General features: G+C 34.8%; 1 protein-coding gene across 3 annotated transcripts in view; it reads left to right on the top strand.

The window, feature by feature from the left end:
• LOC145277760 (cilia- and flagella-associated protein 91-like) overlaps nt 1-21,651 on the top strand; it is a 362,282-nt gene that overhangs the window by 304,864 nt on the left and 35,767 nt on the right. For all 3 annotated transcript variants that reach the window (XM_080129480.1, XM_080129481.1, XM_080129482.1), the window contains 5 exons: nt 1,209-1,396; nt 4,735-4,912; nt 5,235-5,330; nt 8,801-8,862; nt 16,548-16,730. In XM_080129480.1, coding sequence (XP_079985606.1) covers nt 1,209-1,396; nt 4,735-4,912; nt 5,235-5,330; nt 8,801-8,862; nt 16,548-16,730 — 707 coding nt within the window. The remainder of the gene's footprint in view (nt 1-1,208; nt 1,397-4,734; nt 4,913-5,234; nt 5,331-8,800; nt 8,863-16,547; nt 16,731-21,651) is intronic.

The raw sequence follows: 21,651 nt of genomic DNA, 5'->3' as shown, positions 1-21,651 counted from the left end.
AAAGTTCTGATAACCAATGATAGGAGAATAAAAAAGGCGATTCTTATTGCTCTTGAAGGAATTGATACATTTGGACTAAATCATGAATTATGTTGCGAACTTAAGATATTTGAGTGTTTTTGTAACAGGAGACCTCTTTACATAAGTGACGCAGTTAATGCTGATCAAATATTAGCCCGTGATCCAATAGAGAGAAAAGATGGGTCTTAGTATCACATATTTTTTAAAACATATGTGAAATATGGTTGAGTTGAAAAATAGCTAATAAAAATTTACTCATATTAATTATTGAGTGAATCCAGTATAGCAACTCAAATAGTTAAAAAAAAAAAATTGAATTGAATATAAAACTACAATAGCTTCAAAAAGGTGAACCTAATAGATTCAATAGCTCCAAAAGGTTCATCTAATAACCCCAATATCTTCATGAAAGTGAATCCAACATGAAACCTCAAGAGCTATAAAACGTGAATCCAGTATTGAACTATGATAGCTTCAAAAAGGTGAATCCAATATGGAATACCAATATTTTCAATAAAGTAAATCCAATATGGAATGCCAATGGTTCTAAAAAAACTGAATCCAACATCTCCAAAAACGTTAATACTATTGAAAATATCAATGTTGGTGGATTTTTAAATACTAAAGAGTTGTTCCTCTTTGACTCTTATTTTCAAATATGTAGGCGGTTTTGAGTTATCTCCCTTTGTCTGATTAACTGGTGACATGTATCTTAAATTGGGTAACTCTGAGATGTTTCCCTTTGATTGACTGTTTTTATATAAAAGGCACATAATGCAACATGTCTTTCTCTTTGCGTGTATAGATGTAAAAAATAAACAGATGTGTCCCTGTGCACCTCTGTGCGTGCCGAGAAAATGTTAAGTGTTAATTGATTTGTTTCTTTGTCATTATCGACACCTTCCACAATCAAGTTATTTTTTTATTTACTTCATAATTAATTTAACTAAGATTATTAATTAACCTAACAAAGGTTATTAATTAAACCAACAAATAAAACATGGAACCTTAATGGCTCTAGAAAGGTGATCACACATGGAACCCCAATAGCTCTCCAAAAAGGTGAATCCAACATAGAACTTTCAATGGTTCCTGGAAGTGAATTAAACACAACACTCCAATTAATCCTAGTTCATATTTCAAACAATTTTAATTATATATATATATATTTTTTTTTTTTATTTTAGGCAGGACCAACTATTCATTCCTGGCATGGCTGTTCAACGTAAATCCCTAACAAACTTCAAAACCAAAAATGTCCTTGTGCAAACTGACTATCGCGATGCTGATGTTCAGACAGACCCTTATACACCTGATTATGTTTTCCATCCAGGATCACAACCAGAGGTTCTCACTTTAGCCACACTTTCCTGGGGTAAGAGCACTGGTACTTTGTTAATACCAGTTATCTTTGAAAATTAGCTTTGCTCTATTTTATTGTTTATTGTGCCTTTTGCTATTTCATATGTGGGGGTCGCCTGGCCTTTTTTTGGGAACTGACTTCCTCCACAAATAATAAAAATAAAAATAAGAAATCTTATGTGCAACACAAACGGAGGTTTATTTCCGGAATAGAAATAACAAATAATAACAAGTTAAAACATAGTTCTCAATATTTCAGAGTTCTTTTTTTTGAGTTCATATGAAAGGTGGAGAGTCTCTTTTTTTGTGTTCTTTGAATGTTCAAATATGTGACATAGACAATATTAATGTTCGTCAGTTAAAAGAGAGTATTAATGCGCGGAGCAGTGGAAATGAAATAATTGATGTTTGCACGCGTGGTAAGTCCTAATGAGAAAGCGTTGAATGAGTCGGAAGAGTTTAAAGAGACGAAAGAATGCTCGAAAGGCTAAGAGACTAAAGAGAGAGATTTTGTGTTTGTGCGTGTTTATATTTGGTTTGATTGGCTCCAAACGAGCTCTAGAAAATCAGTTTTAAAATGTGTCCTAGGAGGAATTCCATTGGACGGAAGACATCACATGGGGTGCTTTCAGCTACGTACGCACCTTTGGTATATAAAGGTCACGCCGGAATTTGCGTGGGTGTCATTTTTCATTTTTTTAACGCGCCGAAACAATCAATTGCACTGCGCGCCTAAATTGTATTTAACGATTTTAAATTTGAATATTAAACTGTGCCAACTGGCACACATATTATCAGCAACTTGTAATTTGTTTTACTTTTATTTTTTTAAACTATGCCGTTTTTTACCCAAATATTAATTTCTGCGCCAATCAAAGAGAGTAACTCTGTATAGACAAATAAAAAATTATGTCCCTTTATTAAAATAGGGTGACCATTTAAAAATAATTCAAACCCAGATAAATTAGTTTCTGGAAGGAATGACATCAGATTACATTTTATTCTTCCTAACAAGATGTTGCAACGATCCACAAGAAAAAAAATGATGCACCAAAACTAAACATAGGAAGAAAGTTATTGATGAAAAAGAAACGATAAGGAGACTGACTGAAGTTCTCAGCAATTGTCTTTCAAGTATTGCTCACACTGGGAATTGCACCTTCAACCTCCAGTTCTCATCTTACCTCTCAAACACTGAGTTAGTAAAGAAGTTGAGAACATAAGTTTCCTTTCTCTAATTGGCAATTTAAATATGTCATAGTTTATCTTTCTTGAAGTCTCTTGGTCTTACTGGATTCCAGAACAAGAATTCATCTAGTCTGGTGGAGTAGCCAGCTTCATGCTGTTATTTGAGGTAACATCACTCAGAGAAGGTGCACCATTTTTTGTAAAAGCCAGTGTGGGTTGGTCATACTGAGGATATCTTATTTAGGCCGTGAATATTATGTGATTGTAAATATTTAGTCAGAGTTTACTTGTAAGGACAAAACCCTGTACAGAAAAACTTAAGACACTCGAGGATAGTGCCTAGTGGGCATTCAAGTTCTCTCCAATAGGCATTAATCCATCTTGTTCTTAAAATGATTTATATTAGAACTATTTTAACCTGATGAGACAATTTCTTCTAAAAGTATTTTAATCTATTCAAAAAAAAAAAAAAACATCTAATTGTTTAAGTAGTGTTGCTGCATTTAATCACAATATTTTTCTTGGATTTGGAAGGCATATTAATCTAATAATAAATTTAATAATTGCAAACAATGAAAGCTAGTTTTACCAAAATGTGAATGGAGAAAGTACAGAAGCAGAACAGCCGGCTTCAACAGAAGCAAGACAACTCTAGAACAATATATGGGAAAAACAACAAGACTACAATAGAAATGCCGAACAGTTAATACAAAAGGAAAAACGAAAAAAAAGTTTCAGGAACTTGAAGAATGAACAGAAATTGACAAACAGGAAAATACCAGGTCACGATAAAATGCTTGCATTTTTGGTTAAAACAAAGACAAGCCAGCATTAAAGACTAGCATAAACCTAAAAAGATGTGTAACATAACACCGTGGCCGGCTATATGTAAATATCAAGCTATGAATGAAATGATGTCATTGTAAGGAAAAAAAGACTATAAAAAGGAGAGAGCATGTTCGAGAAGACGATCACGTTAGAGATGTGGATGATGTTCAAGAGCATATTCGAGAAGATGATCACAGGCATAACAAGAAGTCGTGCATGGCTGAAGAGTGAGGAAATAAATGTTCTACAACAAAAAAAATGAGTTAAAATTCTTTTCTATTCTTCGCCCACTTTGCAACTGAGGCTACAACGTGTTTACAATGATGGCGTTAATCTTTCCCTGCTCAATCGTTATTTCCATAAAAGATGCTCAATCTGTGGTTCCTCCTTGTAAAACATTCACAGCAAGAACTCGTCATTCTACTATCCCCACAAATAACTTTCTTTTCTTTTCTTCCTCTGTATATAAAAAAAATAAAATAAAACGGAACATTCATTAGCTGAGCTTCTTTCCAGGAATTTCCCATCTGTGAAATACATTACTATAGGACAGCTTTCCTGCAGACTACAATATGGTCATTTTAAATTCCAATGTCCACAAACACTTGTGAGCCATTCTCTTGAGTAAGCAGATTTTGTCTAATTCATTCATTGTTTTAAATCCTCTCATAGTACTGTTCATCATTCAACTAAGCATATCATTAATCTTTTCCTCGAGTGACTTTTGGCCTTGGTAAGTACTTTTACTTGTTTCAGCATTCAATTTTGGAGCAGTAGGACCAGCTCTATTCAAAGAATTTACTGCATCCTGAACCAATGTTGACCAAGTTCGATGGTCTACCACAGCAGCAGATACGAGAGTAAGACAATTACAGTTCCAGTGATGACCCTCATAGAAGCAAGGGTCCAGGATCTGCTCGGTATCATGTTTCACTATTCTAAACCAGGTTTTCAGCTGACCTCCACATCATTTTTTCCAACCTTGAAGAAGAGCTGCTTCAGTGACTTTGTGCATGAAGTCATTTGATTGACAACAAAGAACATAACTAAATCAGCAAAGACATCTCTAAAGGAGAGCTTGATGTATAAGGATATGTTGCATGAGAATGGACAATGGCATTAGAGGTAAACTGCTGCTAACAAATATGAAGAATGCAATGCCAGCAGTAATGATCAGACGCCTTAAGCTTTCATAGGTCGCTTGCTCTCATCAGCCATTTTATTATACGGCTGTGAAACTTTGGCATTTTAGCATGAAAAATAAAATATCAAAAATTTAATCACTCGTATAAAGTTGCTCATTCTCATTTTTCCATTGTTTGTTTCCCATTTGAGGCCGAGGTTTACCTGCTGGAGTAGCCGAGATTGAAATGATCGAGAGGGCGCGAGCCAAGCGAGAATGGGAAAAAAACTTGCCCCCTATAAGTGACTTGAGTCAGTTTGAAAAGAGGAGAAAAATGTTGGAAGCAATGGAACTAAAGGAATGGGCGTTGCGAGAAGAGATGATTGAAAAGTAAGTTTATATGATCATTTTTAAGTTTTTTTTTTATATGAAAAAAATATTTTTTTTTAAATATATCCTAAAAGTAATGAAATGCTGTTTATCTCATACATCATTTTCAATCTTCTCATACTATTCTTAATCATTCAACTGACAATATATCGATCTCATTAATCCTTATCATCGAGTGACTTCTGGCCTTGATAAGTAGCGTTTCATTAGTATACAAAAGAAAACGTTCAAAAACATTTTCTTGATTTGGGCAAACATTTTTGTTTCTTTGTTTTAGTTGATTTGTTGTTTAATTGTTTTTTGTTTTTTTGGTTTTGTTCAGGCTGCAACTCGAACAGTTGGAACTTCTGAAGAAATTGCTGAGTGAAAGAGAAGAGAAACAAGCCAGTATCACTAATAAAAGACTGGATAAAATTTGGTTGGTATTATGCATTATTTTAATGGATTTATTTATATCTTAAATCTGTTCTGATGCTACACTTCACGACTGAGACAATTTTTATTTTTGCTCCTTTTCTCCATATTAAAACGACCCTGGTGTCTAACTCTACCCTCGTGGAGAGGAAAAGTAAATAAATGGGAATGAGCAAAAACTTTCTTTTTTGTTCGTTTATGAAATCATCTGATGACTGTTGTCGTTAAAGTAAACAATTTGGACTTTATCCATTTTATAATGTATTTTTCGAAAATTAAATCATGGCATGGCACAATTTTAAATGAATACATTTAAAAAACTGACATTCATTTTATTGATTTGAAGAATATTTATCTGACATTAATTAATGGGGATGGACAGCTCAGAGTATGTAAGTGCGATAAGAAGATAGAAAATATTTACTGTTTTAAAAATAATTAAATGACTATTTCTCTTAGTTTGTGTGCATTTCTGTTCCACTTTTTTCTCAGAAACTACTGAGCCGATCTGGCTGAAATTTTGTATGGACCTTTGTTATAAGATGCATGAACTAAGAATTATGGTATCCATTAGATGCACAGTTAGGGATTAGTATTTAATGCAAAACTGAACACCCATTTGACCATATTCAAACATCAGTTTGGTATAAAGCACTCATTCTAAGTCAACAGTCTATAACTTTTTTCCGTTTTTAACGGCTAAAAAGTTTAGGAAATACATAAAAAGAGACTTTATTTATTTAAAGGATATTTAGCTGACAATGATAATTATTTTATGGAAAAAGAGTTTTTTTTTTTTAATAGTATTGACTCTGATAGGTATTTATTTTTTCCAAAACAATATTATTATCAACAGTACAAGAGTCTTCAATCTAATAGGTCCACTTTTTCAACTAAGCTCCAACCCCTGTCCCATCGCCACAATGTTGCATCCCTATGCCTGTTTTACAAGTATTTTTATGGAATGTGCTCTGATGAATTCGTTGCGCTTGTGCCCCCCTCAACGTACATATCCCCGACAAACCTGTTTCACACCCCTTCGCTGTTGAGATTCTTAAATGCCAGAAAGCTTTCTACTCTAATGGTTTCTTTCTTCGAACAGCTAGACTTTGGAATTTCCTTTTCTGCTACCTGCTTCCCTGGCTGTACTGATATGCAAAAGTTTAAATGTAACATAAGCCAACATCTTGTTAATCTTTTCTAGGCATGGTCCCAAATACTAGCTCCTTATGTCCGAGTGGTGATATGCCTTGTAAGAGCTGAATATGAGTAAAAAAATAAACAAAAAAAAACATTGTACAGATTGACGTAAAAACCACTGTGTAATTTCCATGGGTCTCACTAGTACCTATCTAACTATATCAATTTATTTTTAATAACTGAATTTGAACAATAGTGCTTAAGTGTGTGAGTTCTTAAACCATACACCAACGAGTTGTAGGATTCTAATGGTTCACGCTAGTATAGGGTGACCCCTACCTAAAAACAAAATGTCACCCATGGAATTATTAATGAAGTTCACAACATTTTCTATAACATAACCATATTTGTTACAACTAAACTTCAGTGCATGCCTCACTTGTCCACCAAATATAAATAGAAAGTGGATCTTGGGTTTACTTTCGGCAACTGTATAATTCTCTTATTTTGTCCTTTGCTCCTCACATTCCAGAAGCGATGTTTCTGACAAAGAGGAAAGAACTGCTGTTTTTTGAGTCCGAATCTATACTATCTAACACCTATTGTAGGCAATTTTTTGACCTTGAAGTACTATTTTATTTAGCTCCTTGCATCAGTGGCTTCATGCCTTGTCAGGAGCGATTTTTATAAAAAAAAGTTCCCGTCATAAATGCAAAGTAGTCTTCATTTTATCACCATTCAATGATAGGCATACTTGGATATACGGCATGCAAAATTGTCAACAAGACACTCATAAATATTCTTCTCTTGACACTTCCCTGATTTTCGCTGTGATGGCATTCTTCAGTTTAGAAAACGAAACCTTGAGATTGTTTTTATAGAGATTATCTTGGAGATATACAAGGGAATAAAATTCTGGGGGTCTAGGTTCAATGTGTGTGAAGTTCATTCAAGATCACGTCCAGCATTGAAGAAACGGTCACCAAAGCACACTATTTAGAAAGATTGTCTACAAGGTAATCCACCCTCAATGCCACACATAGAATCGCTGATAAAATTCACAATCCTTTTGACAATCCAGTTATATTTGGTATAAACAAACTTCAGTCTATGTTTGACTCGTCCACCAAGTTCAACAGCCTTTATTTTATTGCCGTTTAGTTATAAGCAACCTTGATACACCATGCGAAATTGTGAATAATTTTGACACATTTATCCCTTTGCACTACCCTGATTTGGGTTGTGGTGTGGTCCTCTTCGGTGCAAGAATAGTGTGTGAATTGTTTTGATAGACATTATTTTCGATATAACTTCCCAGACAAATATAATCTATCTGTCTATCTATCTATCTATCTACTTCTACTTCTACTATTATATGAAAGGAACTTTGTCTGTGTGTTTGTGTATCTGTGTGTCTGTGAGTTTTTTCCTATGGACTTAAAAACGGCGTAGTCGATTTTTATGCAATTTCACATGAAGGTACTTTATATGTCTGGCAATGTTCTTAGATAGGTTTTGTGTTGGAATGTCTGCGATAAGTACTGATAATCAATAATCAAAATAATCCGATGAAAGAAGGAACAGGTGATTTTGACCAAAGTTAACACCTTACACAGCCTAACATCACACGTGCATTTGAGAAGTTTTACTACCACACAAGCAGAAAGCTCCGACATATAAAATCAACAGTATGTTCTTTGATATGACAGGGGTGCGTTCGAAATGAATGTTTCTGTCTAAAGCACAATTTCACAATGATACTTGACTTTTTCATTTTAAATTTAAATTCAAGCCATTATTATATAAAAATAATTTTATAAAATCAACAATAGGTTCTCTCCAGTGCAATGTGAACTGCAATATACTGTGAACTTAGTCAATGCGAGAGGTATGTGAAGCTTCCTTCCAGTGCATCGTGATGAATCCCCAATTAGAGCAGACAATCAATCGATTTAATTGAATACTGGGCTATTTCATCGATTTTGAGGATGAAACCTTTGTTGATCATCATTCAACATTCAATCCGGGCAACGTCGGGTCACTCTGCTAGTCTGAATATAAATAACAGTTGTGGCTCAGAAGGGTGGCTAATAAAGACTCAGACACGAACACGGTTTAGAAAAAGCTATTTGTATTTTTAAAACAAAACAGAATACATAGAGAATGGGAGTTGTAGTACTTAATGCCAATATGGCGTACTATAAAACACACATACACCACGAGAATCGGTACCTCTCGGTATATTTATACCGTTCAGAAGAGTTCTTATCTTGTATATGAATGAATCCTCACAGCAATAATGCTGGTCTTTTTTTATTTGTTTTCTCATTTAAGGAAATTTAAGCAAAAACAAAAAGAAAAGAATGTTTCGAAAATCAGACTCAGACATAAAAAAGGTAAGAAAAACTTTTAACTCTTGAAACTGTTAAAATTTGGTTGTACTCTTCACGGTGTACTATGGACTAAAAATAACTTATTAGTTGAACTCTCGACTAGTGATATGCGGAAGGAGGAGAGCAACAGGGGTGGGGTGGCATCCATTCAAGGGTGCATCAAAATGGAGAAGGAAATAAGATGATAATTTTAAAATTTCAGCACTGATGAACTATTGAAAGCTAACCTTATTGTCGTAAATGGCTGCGAAGTGTTTATTCTTTTTATCTCTCTCTCTCTCTCTCTCTCTCTCTATATATATATATATATATATATATATATATATATATATATATATATATACACACACACACACACACACACACACACATATATATAGAATAAACACCTTTCAGCCATTTACGACAATGAGGTTAGCTTTCAATACTTGGTTAATCAGTGCTTTATATATATATATATATATATATATATATATATATATGTAATAATGCTAGGGGGGAGATTTTCTGTCAGCGATGATTATTATTATCAAGTCACATTATTATTATTATAGATATCTCTATGTGTGTGTGTGTGCAACCATATGATGCATGTGTGTGCCGGCCATGTGAGTTGCCGTGATTATCTGTCTATGTATGTATGTCTATAGATATCTATGTGTGTGTCTATGGATGTGGTCGTGTCACTTTTAGTGTATGCATATGTATTGCGATAAAATCACCATGCCTTTTTTTTGGTTCTGCTTCTGATCTTGGTCGTCTCTTTGGGGATGCAATTCTTCCCATCACTCGTTGGTGCTGGAAAGGAATATCTGACAAAAACATAACGCTGATCTTTCTGGCATGGATTACTTTATTCGCGTAACGAATGAATGTGGGGGAGGGGCGAAACACCGCATTGTCAACCACTCAAATATTTTCTTTTTCTTTGACCTATTTTTGCGTCTAACCGACACACCTGTTTCGTCCGGAATCTAAGACAAACTGCTCGTCCGCTTCATCCAAAATCAAAGCACTTGCATGCGAATGAAAAAATATCTTCTCTTTCTTTTTCATGAACTGAATGACACCCCCAACTGTCATTGCTGACCCTAGCTACCACATTTGACATAAGTCAGCCTTAACCCCTTGAATCCTTTTTGCACTAATCAACCTACAAGCAAAATCACAATTTCTAACCTGCCGGTGTAACCTGGAATAGATTATATACCACTCCTCCCCCTCTCAATATTTAAAACTGCCTACATACATTTTTACATAATCATTCTTCACACACCCTCGGTCAAGAAAAGGTCAGAACCCCCATCATATTGCAAAATTTTTCCATTTAATTCCTGTTGGTCAGCCATCTCCCTGACTACTCTGACAACCATAATCATCGCTTTACCTTAGCGGGAACCTGTTTGCTTTTATCTGCTATATAGAGCGATCCATTGCACCATGCAGCTGGTTTAAACAGCCCACAGCTTCACCAACTCAGATTTTCAATACAAGAAACTTCCTTCTCATTGACTCTTGACTTGAAGTCGAAGAAAATCTATAACCATAACCATTGAGGCCCTCAATCATTGACTTCTTGACGATTCACTCATCTGCCAGATTTTCTGACACTGCTTCCTCCTTCGGGTGTTACTCGTATTACTCGTCATCAACTTATACATTCCATCATTTCAATCATACCATAATTCTGGGAAACAAACCAGGAAAACTCCTACCTACAAAATCTACATACATCAGACCTCTAATACACAATGTACTGATTCACTCAGATTTCCAATCTCCAAAAACCATAGCTCTTTTTTTTGTCCATTTCCATCCAAACAAGATACAGTGCTACTTTGATGTAGAGCATAACTATCGGGGACATAAATTGCAGGGATACTATGTAGGGAGATGAGCAGCAAGATGTCTGTTCACATTACACTTGAACTTCTGCATGTCAGTACAGTTGGGAAAGCAGAATCCCGGAAAGGAGTTCCAAAGTCCAGCAGTTCTGGGAAAGAAACTGTTAGAGTAGAAGGCTTTCTTACACCTAGGGCTCTCTACTGTGTAGGGAGTGGATTTTGCTGATGTCAGACCTCTAACCTTAACCACATCAGACGCTCAGTAAATGGTACCCATTATTTCCCTAATTATTGTTTCGAAGGACGCTGAGTGATTTTTCCTACACCCTCACTGAGATGCCACAAAATCAGGACAGGCTCATCCCACATATATACTTATCCACAGACTTAATAAGATATCTTGTTATACTAACACTCCCATTTGGGAGTCATCTACTGATTAATGTGTTACGTATGTCGGCCTTTTTTCTTTTATTTCTTTTACCTTCTGTAATCGTGTTTCATGGCTTTATTTGCCATACTAATGTCCGCTAATCATGTTTGGAGGGGGTGGGGGGTTTGCCCTCCAACAATTGCAATGAAGCGCATCTGAGCGACTCTGTTTTTGCGTTTTGCTATGCAGGGTGACCTTTGACCGAAGGTTAAGGTAATAACCTGCGAATGCAACATAGCCACAAAAATAAAAACTTTTCCAAATGGGGAGCACAAAATTCCCATTGACCCAACGCATGGCCGAAGAAAATCATTACAAAAACCCTAAACAAAAAAATATGCGAATAACTTTCAGAAATAATAAAATATATAATAAAATAAATAATAAAATAAATCGTGATTGTATTGCAACCTTCAACCTATCATTTTAACTCATGCTGATCTCTGCATCTCAATTAGCCATCTCATAATTCCGTTTTTTTCTTTATAATTTTTTATATATTCCTCTCCATTTACTTCAAATCAGCTCAACCAATTTAGGGTGTAACGGCCTTCCAAGACAATTTTTACAGCCAATTTTACAATCATATCAATATTCTTCAATCACCACAAAATCGATTTTAACACAAAATTCAATAAATCATCGTAATGTCCTCAAATATAACAAAAATCCACAATGACTTGCACAAAAGTGCAAAACAGTAAAAATACAAGAGTTCAATTCGCTAGGTGTTCAGAAACACAACATTTTTTTCACAGTTCTTAAAACAACAAATTTATATCTCACTCACATTAAAACAAACTTTCATTCCCTGGTTATACCGGTTTATAACAATGAAAACTAACCTTTTCTTTTTTCTTCCTATATAATTTTCTATGTTTCATAGTCAACAATGCGAGAACCTCCCCAACAAAAGAAACACAATTACATAAACATTTTTTCAATACAATTCACATTAAAATACGGAATACAATACAATTAAAATCAAACACAGTACGTAATGTCCCCTGCAAAGCAGCAAAAAAATATTTTTTCAAATGTATCTTATTAGAAAAAAGTTCAATCTAACATGATCAATTTCAGCTTGTTTAAAAGAAGAGTTAACACGTGTTTTTTTTTTTCTTTCCACGTAGCAACTATATCGATAGGCCAAACAACGCATGCTGGCGTTACATAATGAACAATTCAAAATTTCATGCATTCCCCTTCTTCTCTCTTTCTTTTTTGTTTCTTTCTTTCTATCTGCTGTTTTTTTTTCGGCAAATCAACCCCTTTTTTACTTTTATGAATCACTCACAATTCAACCAATTTTAACACAAAAATTTGTTTCTCTGTATGTAAATAGAACAAACATTTTATTTTTCTCTTACTTTCAACACACTTTTAAGCACCATTCTTTTTTATATGAATTTCACACAATTCTTTTGTTTTCAATGGACGATATTTGCGCATATCTCACGCAATATATATACATTTTTATTTTGTGTTTGTGTCTTAACTGTGTATGCATGTATGTATGTATGTACGTTTTCTTTTTCCTTTTTTCATCCTTATCACAACCACATTGCTTTTTTTTACTAAATACGTTTTTTTTTATTATTGAAATCATTCGTAATTCTTTGTTTTATATCTTATATTTTTTTTCTTCTGTGACTATCTTTTATTCTCTTTTTTTCTTTCTTTGTTTGAATGCATGTTTGCTATTTCTTTTAACCATCGTTTTCTTTTTTTCATCCTCGTGGTCAACCCAAGCATGTTGTGTTATGTGTGTGAGTGTGTTCTAATGGACTCTTTTTTTTCTGATCGTTTAATCGAAATTCACAGCGTATATCGGTCTCCATTTCAATTATATATAGTTTTTTTTTTTTACACATTATATATACGTATTTATACAATTGGTGTGCATACGCACAATCGAGTGTTCTTGGACCTTTCTTGTTGTGTATAGTTCTTAACTGTCCGTGTGTGTGTGTTTTTGTTTCTTATATTCTGTCACCTATTTTTTTTTCAACACACACGACTACAAGCTTTCTTTTCAAAATACATTAAATACATATTTTCAAACAACATAACGTTGAACAAAAAAATACATCTCAAACCAATTTCATAGACATTTCTTAAGGCAAACTTTTCTTTTTCTTCACATAACAACGAGCAATCACATTAGCTTTTCAAAGACAAAAATCGGCGTTTACAGCCGTTACATTTTATTTACTTTATTCTTACGTGTGCAGCATCTCGCCCTTTTTCTTATTAACGTAATGTGTGTGTGTTTTCTCTTTTTTCTTTATAGTTCTGTGGACCCATTTACACTGTTTTCCCCTTTTTTCTGTGTTTTTCTTCTCTCATATCGTTTCACGTGTACCTAGGTTCTTTCATGGCATGAGGTCATGAAAAATGGTCATCGCAGCACAAAACGGTGTAATAATGTTGCATGGGGAGGAGGAGAGATGTTCTGTCTGTTTTGGTTGTTATATCTTATTTATTATTATTTGTACATTTTTTTATTATTGTTGCTATGGATGTGGTCATGTCCTTTAACCTTTTTTGTTTTATTTTACTTCAGTGGAAGTTCTCAGAAATTAAGGGGCCCACTTCCTAGGGCTAACACTTGAACTCTATATGAGATACATAGATATTCGAATGTTCTATTAAAGTTCTTTGTCTCTCAAACACTGAGTAGTAAAGAAATTGAGAATTTCCTCTCCCCAATTAACCATTTTCATATGTTGTAATATATCTTTCGTTTTGGTCTCTTGGTCTTACTGGATTCCAGGAAAAGAATTTATCTAGTCTGGTAGAGTATCCAGCTTCGTGCTATTACTTGAGGTAACATCACTTGGAGAAGGTACACCATTCCTCATAAAAGCTAATGTGAGTTAGCCAGAGTGAGGAGATCTTATTTGGGCAGCAAATACTATGTGATTTTGAATATTTAGTCAGAGTTTACTTGTAGGGAGAAGTATCCTCGTGCCAGGTTGTTCTGACAAATCCTTGTACAGAGAGACCTTAGACACTCGAGGATAGTGTCTAGTAGGCATTCAAGTTCTTTCCCATTGGAATAGACTTCCAAGTGAAGTAATAAATGCAACAACAACGTAACAGTTCAAGGTAAATCTGGGCAGGTACTTGACTACTCTGCCCGCTTCTCTGTAAATTTCTACCACCTTTTCTCTACATAGTATTGAAGCAGTATTGTTTTATTTTTTATCAAAAGAATTGAATTGAAATGAATGACTGCTAGAGTTTTAGTTTTATCGAAAAAAAATTATCTTTGAAAATAAATGCTTTTTTCTAATAGTAAAAAAAATTGCTATCCTTAAACATTTCTCTGCATTCCTCTTTTTACTAATTTTGTGTACAAATAATTTCATCTCTGTCTTTTTTTTATTATTGCCTCATGCCATGTCAAATTGTTATGCATCTCAAAGATTTCCCCTCAACACACCTTGCTGTCTAAAACCGTTCATAAAAATAAAGAAGAAAGACCAGTTCAATTAAAAGAGCCTAATTCATCTTCCACAAATAGACCTGTGAAATCCAAACCTTTTGTTTTACATAAATATCTACTCTATTTAATAGCAGTTATATTTATATGCATAAGTAAACATATAACCAGTTCTTCGGACCAAATAATTTTTTTTTGTACTTGGGAATCACCTTGTCAAGGCCCGAAAGCCACTTGAGGATAAGGGCTAATGAATATAAGGTGGTAGTATAGTAATCGTTAATGGTGTAAATTGGGTAAAATTTGATTATTTATACAGACGGCTCCACAAGAACTTGTTTACATTGGATTTGAAGGCTACCATATTGTATTGAACCCGGAAGCAGGCCAGTGGAACAGTATTCCACAGGTAGGCAGTTTTGGGAAAGAAGCTTTGCTCACGAAATCTGCGTTTAGATTTAAGCACAGATAGAAAGTGGGGGAAATCGTATATAGTGGCTTTTGTGAAAGTTTAATAAGGCGAACAATAGATTGGAGTTCAGTCGAGCACTTATCATGGAAATAATGCTAGAGCAGAGACATGCTCATAATGTCTCTGCTGTGGGAAAGAGATTGCAGGGAAGAGAAAAGAGCATCACTTACTAGGTTTCAAAGTTGGTTTTGAACTCTATCAATGCTGGATAGGGGGCGCTAAGCAGTTCCTGTCCAAATATGGCAACATTACTCCATTTTAGGACGTATCTGGCTCTTATACAGATATTGTTACTGCTGTTGTCATATTTTCAGCTATTTATTTGCTGGTTTGTCACAATGTTTTGTTGTGTATAATAAAAAGTTGATTATGGACGAGGAATATTCTGTAAATTCAATAAGTATTGTAAATAGATGTGTATGTATCATCTTGTCTTTGTTTTGTAGATGAGAGAGTGTGTGTATGAACTTGTGTGTACGTGAGTTTGATGAGTCGATATAATTTGTCATTATGCATAGAATAGTTTATGAGTGTCTCCCGTTGCATCTGCCACCAAGAGGCCGAAGTTGTTTTTTGTGAGACTTCCTTCTCATGTGTGTCGACTGTGAAAGAAACCGGAAAAGAAAGGAAGGAAGCTGTTTGTTTGGGGTTTTATATTATGCACGAAATTTGAAGATGAATATACTTGAGTTTGTGATTGTTGACTGCTTACTGGTCGAGGGTGGATAAAAACAATATTCGCTGCTGCTGCTGCTGCATCCCCATGATTCTCTGATCTACAAGAAGTCCTCTCGTTGGTCGCATGAAATGCTTAAACTGTAAGACTGCACCAAAACAAAAAAAATAAATAAAAAAACAAAAAAAAAAAAACAGTCCTCAGTGGTTACATATGAAGTCGGGGAAGGTTTGACCAAGAATGTGCAAAGGAATGGTACAGAAGCAACGTTTTCACATCCTCTCCATTAATTTTAAAATGTCATCTAGCACATGCCAATTTTATATAAAATAGAGGTTAAAGTTATTATTATTGTTACTCACTAGGAATTCTCACATAAGCTATTATCAGTGATTGCTTACTTATAATAACTGGTGGTGTTTCCTGGAATCTGAGTAACAAAAAGTCTTCTCAGATATCCGGTATTCTCCACCTTTTTCAATAACGATTGCAAATGACCTTGTGTCGTCGAAAAGCCGCTTATTATTGATTTCTTGCTAGCAATGATCATTGGTCTTTTTGAGGGATTTGGGTGGTAACTCTTTCAGTGGAGGTCTGCTTAGTGCTCTCTCTCTCTCTCTCTCTCTCTCTCTCTCTCTCTCTCTCTCTCTCTCTCTCTCTCACCTCAGTCATTCACTGTGTGTTATCAGCTGAGACTAAAGCCTTTTTATTTTTAATTTTTTTATTTTTAATTTATTATTTTTTATTTTATTTTATTTATTTTTTTTATTTTTTTTTTGCCGTTTTTGACTTGTCTTTTGAATGTTTTGTTTTAGATCTCCGTAAGTTTAATTTAAGCAAGAAACGTGTTGAAGGAAAACTTGAAAGACGTGACATTATTGATGATTACATCAACAAAGGTTCTTCTGTTTTTGCCCCATTGACACGGGACGGGGTGTTTCCAGACCGTAAACAGGATGAATATGTCGTCAAGAGCTCGTACCTTTCAACTTATGATGGTAAATATTGACCCTTCTTTATACCATATTTTTAAACTTTGCAGGACTATTTTTTTTTTTCTTTTTTTTTTTTTTTCTTTTAATTTCAATTTACACCAAATAAGTCACACTGCCACTGAAATATAAGTGGCTAGTATAAATCAGGGGCCAGATTTATCGGGACATCCTAAGTGGGGTGTCGTACAGCAAGATGCTTGTTCACTTTACATTTAAATTTCTGAATATTGGTAAAGTCAGGGAAACACAGGGCAAAGAGGGAAATCTAAGGGCAAGCAGTTTGAGGAAAGAAGCTTTTAAAACAGAAAGCCCTCCTGTTTCTGGGAAGCTCTGCTGTGAAGAGGTATGATTTTGCTGCTTGTTGGGTTTGTTGGGGAGTATTTATGTTGGGTTGGAGAGGATTGTGCCCAAGTGCAACAAGTTTGTTGGAGCACATTCTGTTGAAGTGCTTGCTAGACAAGCACAATGATGCAATGTTGCAGTGAAGAAACGGGGCTGTAACTTGGTAGACAGTGTGGCACCTATTAAGTTGAAGAGTTTTGGGGGTATACTCCGTCCAAGAGTGAGAGATTAGTGTTTAGTGTATCAGCCTAGACGTGGCAACAATACTCCATGCATGAGCAAATAGTGGTTTTGTACATATATAAGATACTTGCAGTTATAGGAAGTTTTCTAGCATAGCAGCAGACTTGGCAATATATTCTGTGTTTATTCCAATTCATGTGACCTGTGAATGTTAGGTAGTGGAGTTTGAATGTTAAACTCTAGGAAAGGGTGCTATTAGGAAATTAGGAAAAATTATATTGTTTTAACTAAATAGAACTTAAACTTTATATATATATATATATATATATATATATATATATATATATATATAGATAGATATATATATATATATAGATGTGTTCAAAAGTCAAAACTAACGAAGACAATAAGACAATGAGGTTGTTAAAGAGTGCTCAATAAAAAGAGCGGAATATTTCTTTTATTAGGGGCAAACAATTACATATGGTCGCTACAAATAGCCATCTGTTTTTTTTTTTGTTTTCTTTTTTCTTTTGTGTCGAGAGGTTCCAGGTCGCCTGATGAAGTCTCTTTGACTGAAACAGATGGCTATTTGTAGCGACCATATGTAATTGTTTACCCCTAATAAAAGAAATATATATATATATATATATATATATATATATATATAATCTTGGAAGATTTTAACCTTTAAAACTATACAAAAAAAAAAAACTATTTAATTTTTAATTTTAGCATTCGTTATAAAACTATTTCGTCAGTAAGTCATTTAATAACCTGCAATCACTGCATCAACTTGCCCTCTCGAATTCACTATAGTACTAATGATAATTTAAGGGATCATCAGTTGTTTACTATGAAACACTGTTTCGGGGATTTAAAAACAAAACAGTATATTAAATCATGGCTCTCCGGCAGTGTTGATCAAACACCACCTCCCTTAATCTTAAGAAGAAGACATGTTACAGATATTAGATCTAGTTTCCTATTCTTAATTAATTTAGCTAACCTATTCATGTTATAAAAATGAATTCCTTACCTGTGAGATTCATCTGTTTCCAAATTAAAAATGGATATATTTTTTAATTCACCAGTCTTATATTTATAAGATTAGGATTAATCCATTTGACTACTTATCACCCCCTACTATGATTAGTACTTCATATATTTACATTCTTATTTATTGAAAATTAAAAATATATAACGGTTAAAATATACATATATATATATATATATATATATATATATATATATATATATATACATTTTTTTTTTATTATTAATTATTTTATTTTATTTTATATAATACATTTTATACATTACTAATATAGTTTTGGATTTCCTTTATTAATATATTCTGGTTAATTTATACGATTCAAAAGCATCAGGATAACGAAAAAATGCTTTATTTAACTGTTTAAATATTTCAGTTCTATCACCACCTTGTTTTATCATCCTTATTACTAAGCTAGAAACAGGGGTATAAATTCTATTAATTTTAAAGTAACGCGAGCTATTCTCAAGTATATATATATATATATATATATATATATATATATATATATATATATATATATATATATATATATATATATATATATGTTTATTTTTGTTTTGTTTGTTTTTATTTACTATTAATATAAATATTTTCCATGTAGGAATAATACCTTTTCTGAAATCTATGAGGAGCATTCCATAAATAAGGCGAATATTACAATTAAAAAAAATGGCTCATATTTTACTCAGGAGCAAAAGTATTTGTTCGAACTTAACAGTTTAAATAATAATAAGGAAAAGCTTCAACCAGAACTTGTTCCCATACTTACGAAACTATTTAAGCGCTGCCTTAAGGAGAAGTGCTTTCCGACTCCCTGGAAGACCTCATCAGTTTGCCCTGTATTTAAGAATTCAGGTGATAAGTCATCTCCCTCTCAATACAGACCAATAAGTCTCCTGTGTGTTATGAGTAAGTTGCTGGAATCCATATTAAATAGAGAAATAGTCAACCACCTCAGCAGGAATAACTTTCTTAGTGACACACAATATGGTTTCCGCTCTGCAAGATCTACCGCAGATGTGCTGACGGTTATATCCCACAGGATTAGTGAATCTCTTAACAAAGGCTTCCTTTCTAGGGCAATTGCTCTCGACATATCAAAGGCCTTCGACAAGGTATGGCATAAGGGTCTACTTCACAAGATTTCCAGCTACGGTATAACTGGAAATGTTTTCTCAATCATTAAATCATTTCTCTCCGATAGGCTCATAAGAGTAGTGGTAGATGGACAAAAATCGGAGGCCTGCAATATAAATGCTGGAGTCCCTCAGGGGTCAATCCTGGGCCCAACTCTCTTCCTGATCTACATCAATGACCTCCCTAAACACATACTTAAATCATTCATTGACATCTATGCTGATGACACGACCATCTACGGCAACACATCAAAGGCTGTAAATGACAAAGTTCTCTCTGATTCTCTCTCCTCTGATCTCGAGCGCGTGGTTCAGTGGGGGAAGAGGTGGCTGGTTACCTTTAATGCATCCAAAACCAAACTGCTATCCTTACATCATCAACGCTCTGATCCCCATCTGGCATCAATTGTGATGGATGGCACTCGTCTGGCTGAGGCCCCGTGTTTTGACAAGCTTCTGGATTTGACCTTTACTCCTGATCTGAAATGGAACACGTACATCAAGTCTGTTGCCATGGTCGCTGGAAAGATGGTGGGGTCCTTCTACCGCTCCAGAAGATATCTCACTACGGATGCAATTCTCTATCTATATAAAAGCCAAGTACATCCAAGGATGGAATACTGTTGCCATATCTGGGCAGGAGCTGCTAAAAACAGCCTATCCTGCCTTGACAGAGTACAAAATAGACTTCGTGGCTTAGTGGGGGATGCCCTTTTCTCTACCCTGCAACCTCTCTCCCACAGAAGAGACGTTGCGAGCCTGTCCTTGTTTTATCGTTATTTCCATGGCAGATGCTCGTCTGATCTCCAATCTCTGGTCCCCCCTCGCCAATCTTTCACGAAAAACACCCGTCTAGCTGAATCCACTGTGAAAACTTTATCCACTCTATATCTGTGCCTAAATCAAAACGCAGATTCCATGAACAAAGCTTCTTTCTTAGAACTGCACGCCTGTGGAACTCTGTTCCGTCTGCCTGCTTCCCTCCGGACTACAACTTGGATGTCTTCAAGTCCAACGTTAACAAATTCCTAATGGACCGCCCCCTTAAGTAAACATTTCAGCAAATCTCCTCACTAACGTAATGTACTTGCAATAACCCTTATCCCTGAGTGGCTTCCGGGCCTTGATAAGTGGTGATCACTGTGTAAAAAAAAAAAAAAAAAAAAAAAGTATTATTATTTTTTTTTTTTTTTTTACAAAGGTGTCACCACTTATGAAGGCCTGGAGGTCACTTAAGGATATGTTTTAACGTGTGTCGCATAGTAATCGTAAGCAGTGCAAATTTGATATAATTAGATTAAGAGGACAGTTCAACAAGAGCTTGTTTATGTTGGACTTGAAAACGACAGTATTGTAGTCAGTTGGAAAGCAGGCCAGCAGAACAGAGTTCCGCAGGCATGCAACTCTAGGAAAGAAGCTTTGTTCATGGAATCCATGTTTAGGTTTAGGCACTGATAGAGAATGGGGGAAATTATTAAGAGTGGTTTCAGCTAGACGAGTACTTTTTGTGAAAGATTAGCAAAGGTTAACAAAACAAAAGGTGCAAGGTAGACAGAGTAGTTTAGTGATCGCTAGACCACGTTAGCTAGACACGCGAGACGTCATTCATTTCATAGGAAAACAGATGATCATCAATTGATCAAAGGCGATATTCACAGCAACTAATAAAAGAAGTATTCATTAAATTACACCCTTTATAATCAGGGACTCCAACTTCCAGAATTTACCCCTGTCACTGTAAATACTCTAAGCAGAATCCATATATCTGTCCAAGATGCTGCCAAACTTATCAAGAATTTCAATACCAGCAAGGTCCTGACATAGTTCTAAAAAGCTGCAACCGGAACTAGCTCCTATTCTTACAAAGCTATTCAATCATTACTGAAAGGGAAAATGTTTCTCATTCCCTTGGAAAACTTTGTCAGACTGTCCAATGTTTTAAAATACTGGAGGTCGATTTTCTGCATCTCAGTACAGACTTAGCAGTCTCCTGTGCATCATGAGTAAGTTGCTCAAATCTGTAATAAATCAAACAGTTTGCCAACAATCTCAACAAAAACAATCTAGTTAGTGACAAGCAATAGGGATTTTGTCCTGAAAGATCAACAGCTGATGTACTGACTGTAATATCGCACAGGATCGGTGAATCTGTTGATGGGGGCTTTGTTTCTAGGGTGGTAGCTCTTGATATATCAAAGGATTTTGA

The sequence above is a fragment of the Euprymna scolopes genome, chromosome 6 (genome assembly GCF_053919585.1).
Source record: "Euprymna scolopes isolate OS-2025 chromosome 6, ASM5391958v1, whole genome shotgun sequence".
Taxonomy (NCBI): domain Eukaryota; kingdom Metazoa; phylum Mollusca; class Cephalopoda; order Sepiida; family Sepiolidae; genus Euprymna; species Euprymna scolopes.
Note: the sequence above shows the minus strand (reverse complement) of the source record. Positions and strands in the feature narration are given on the sequence as shown.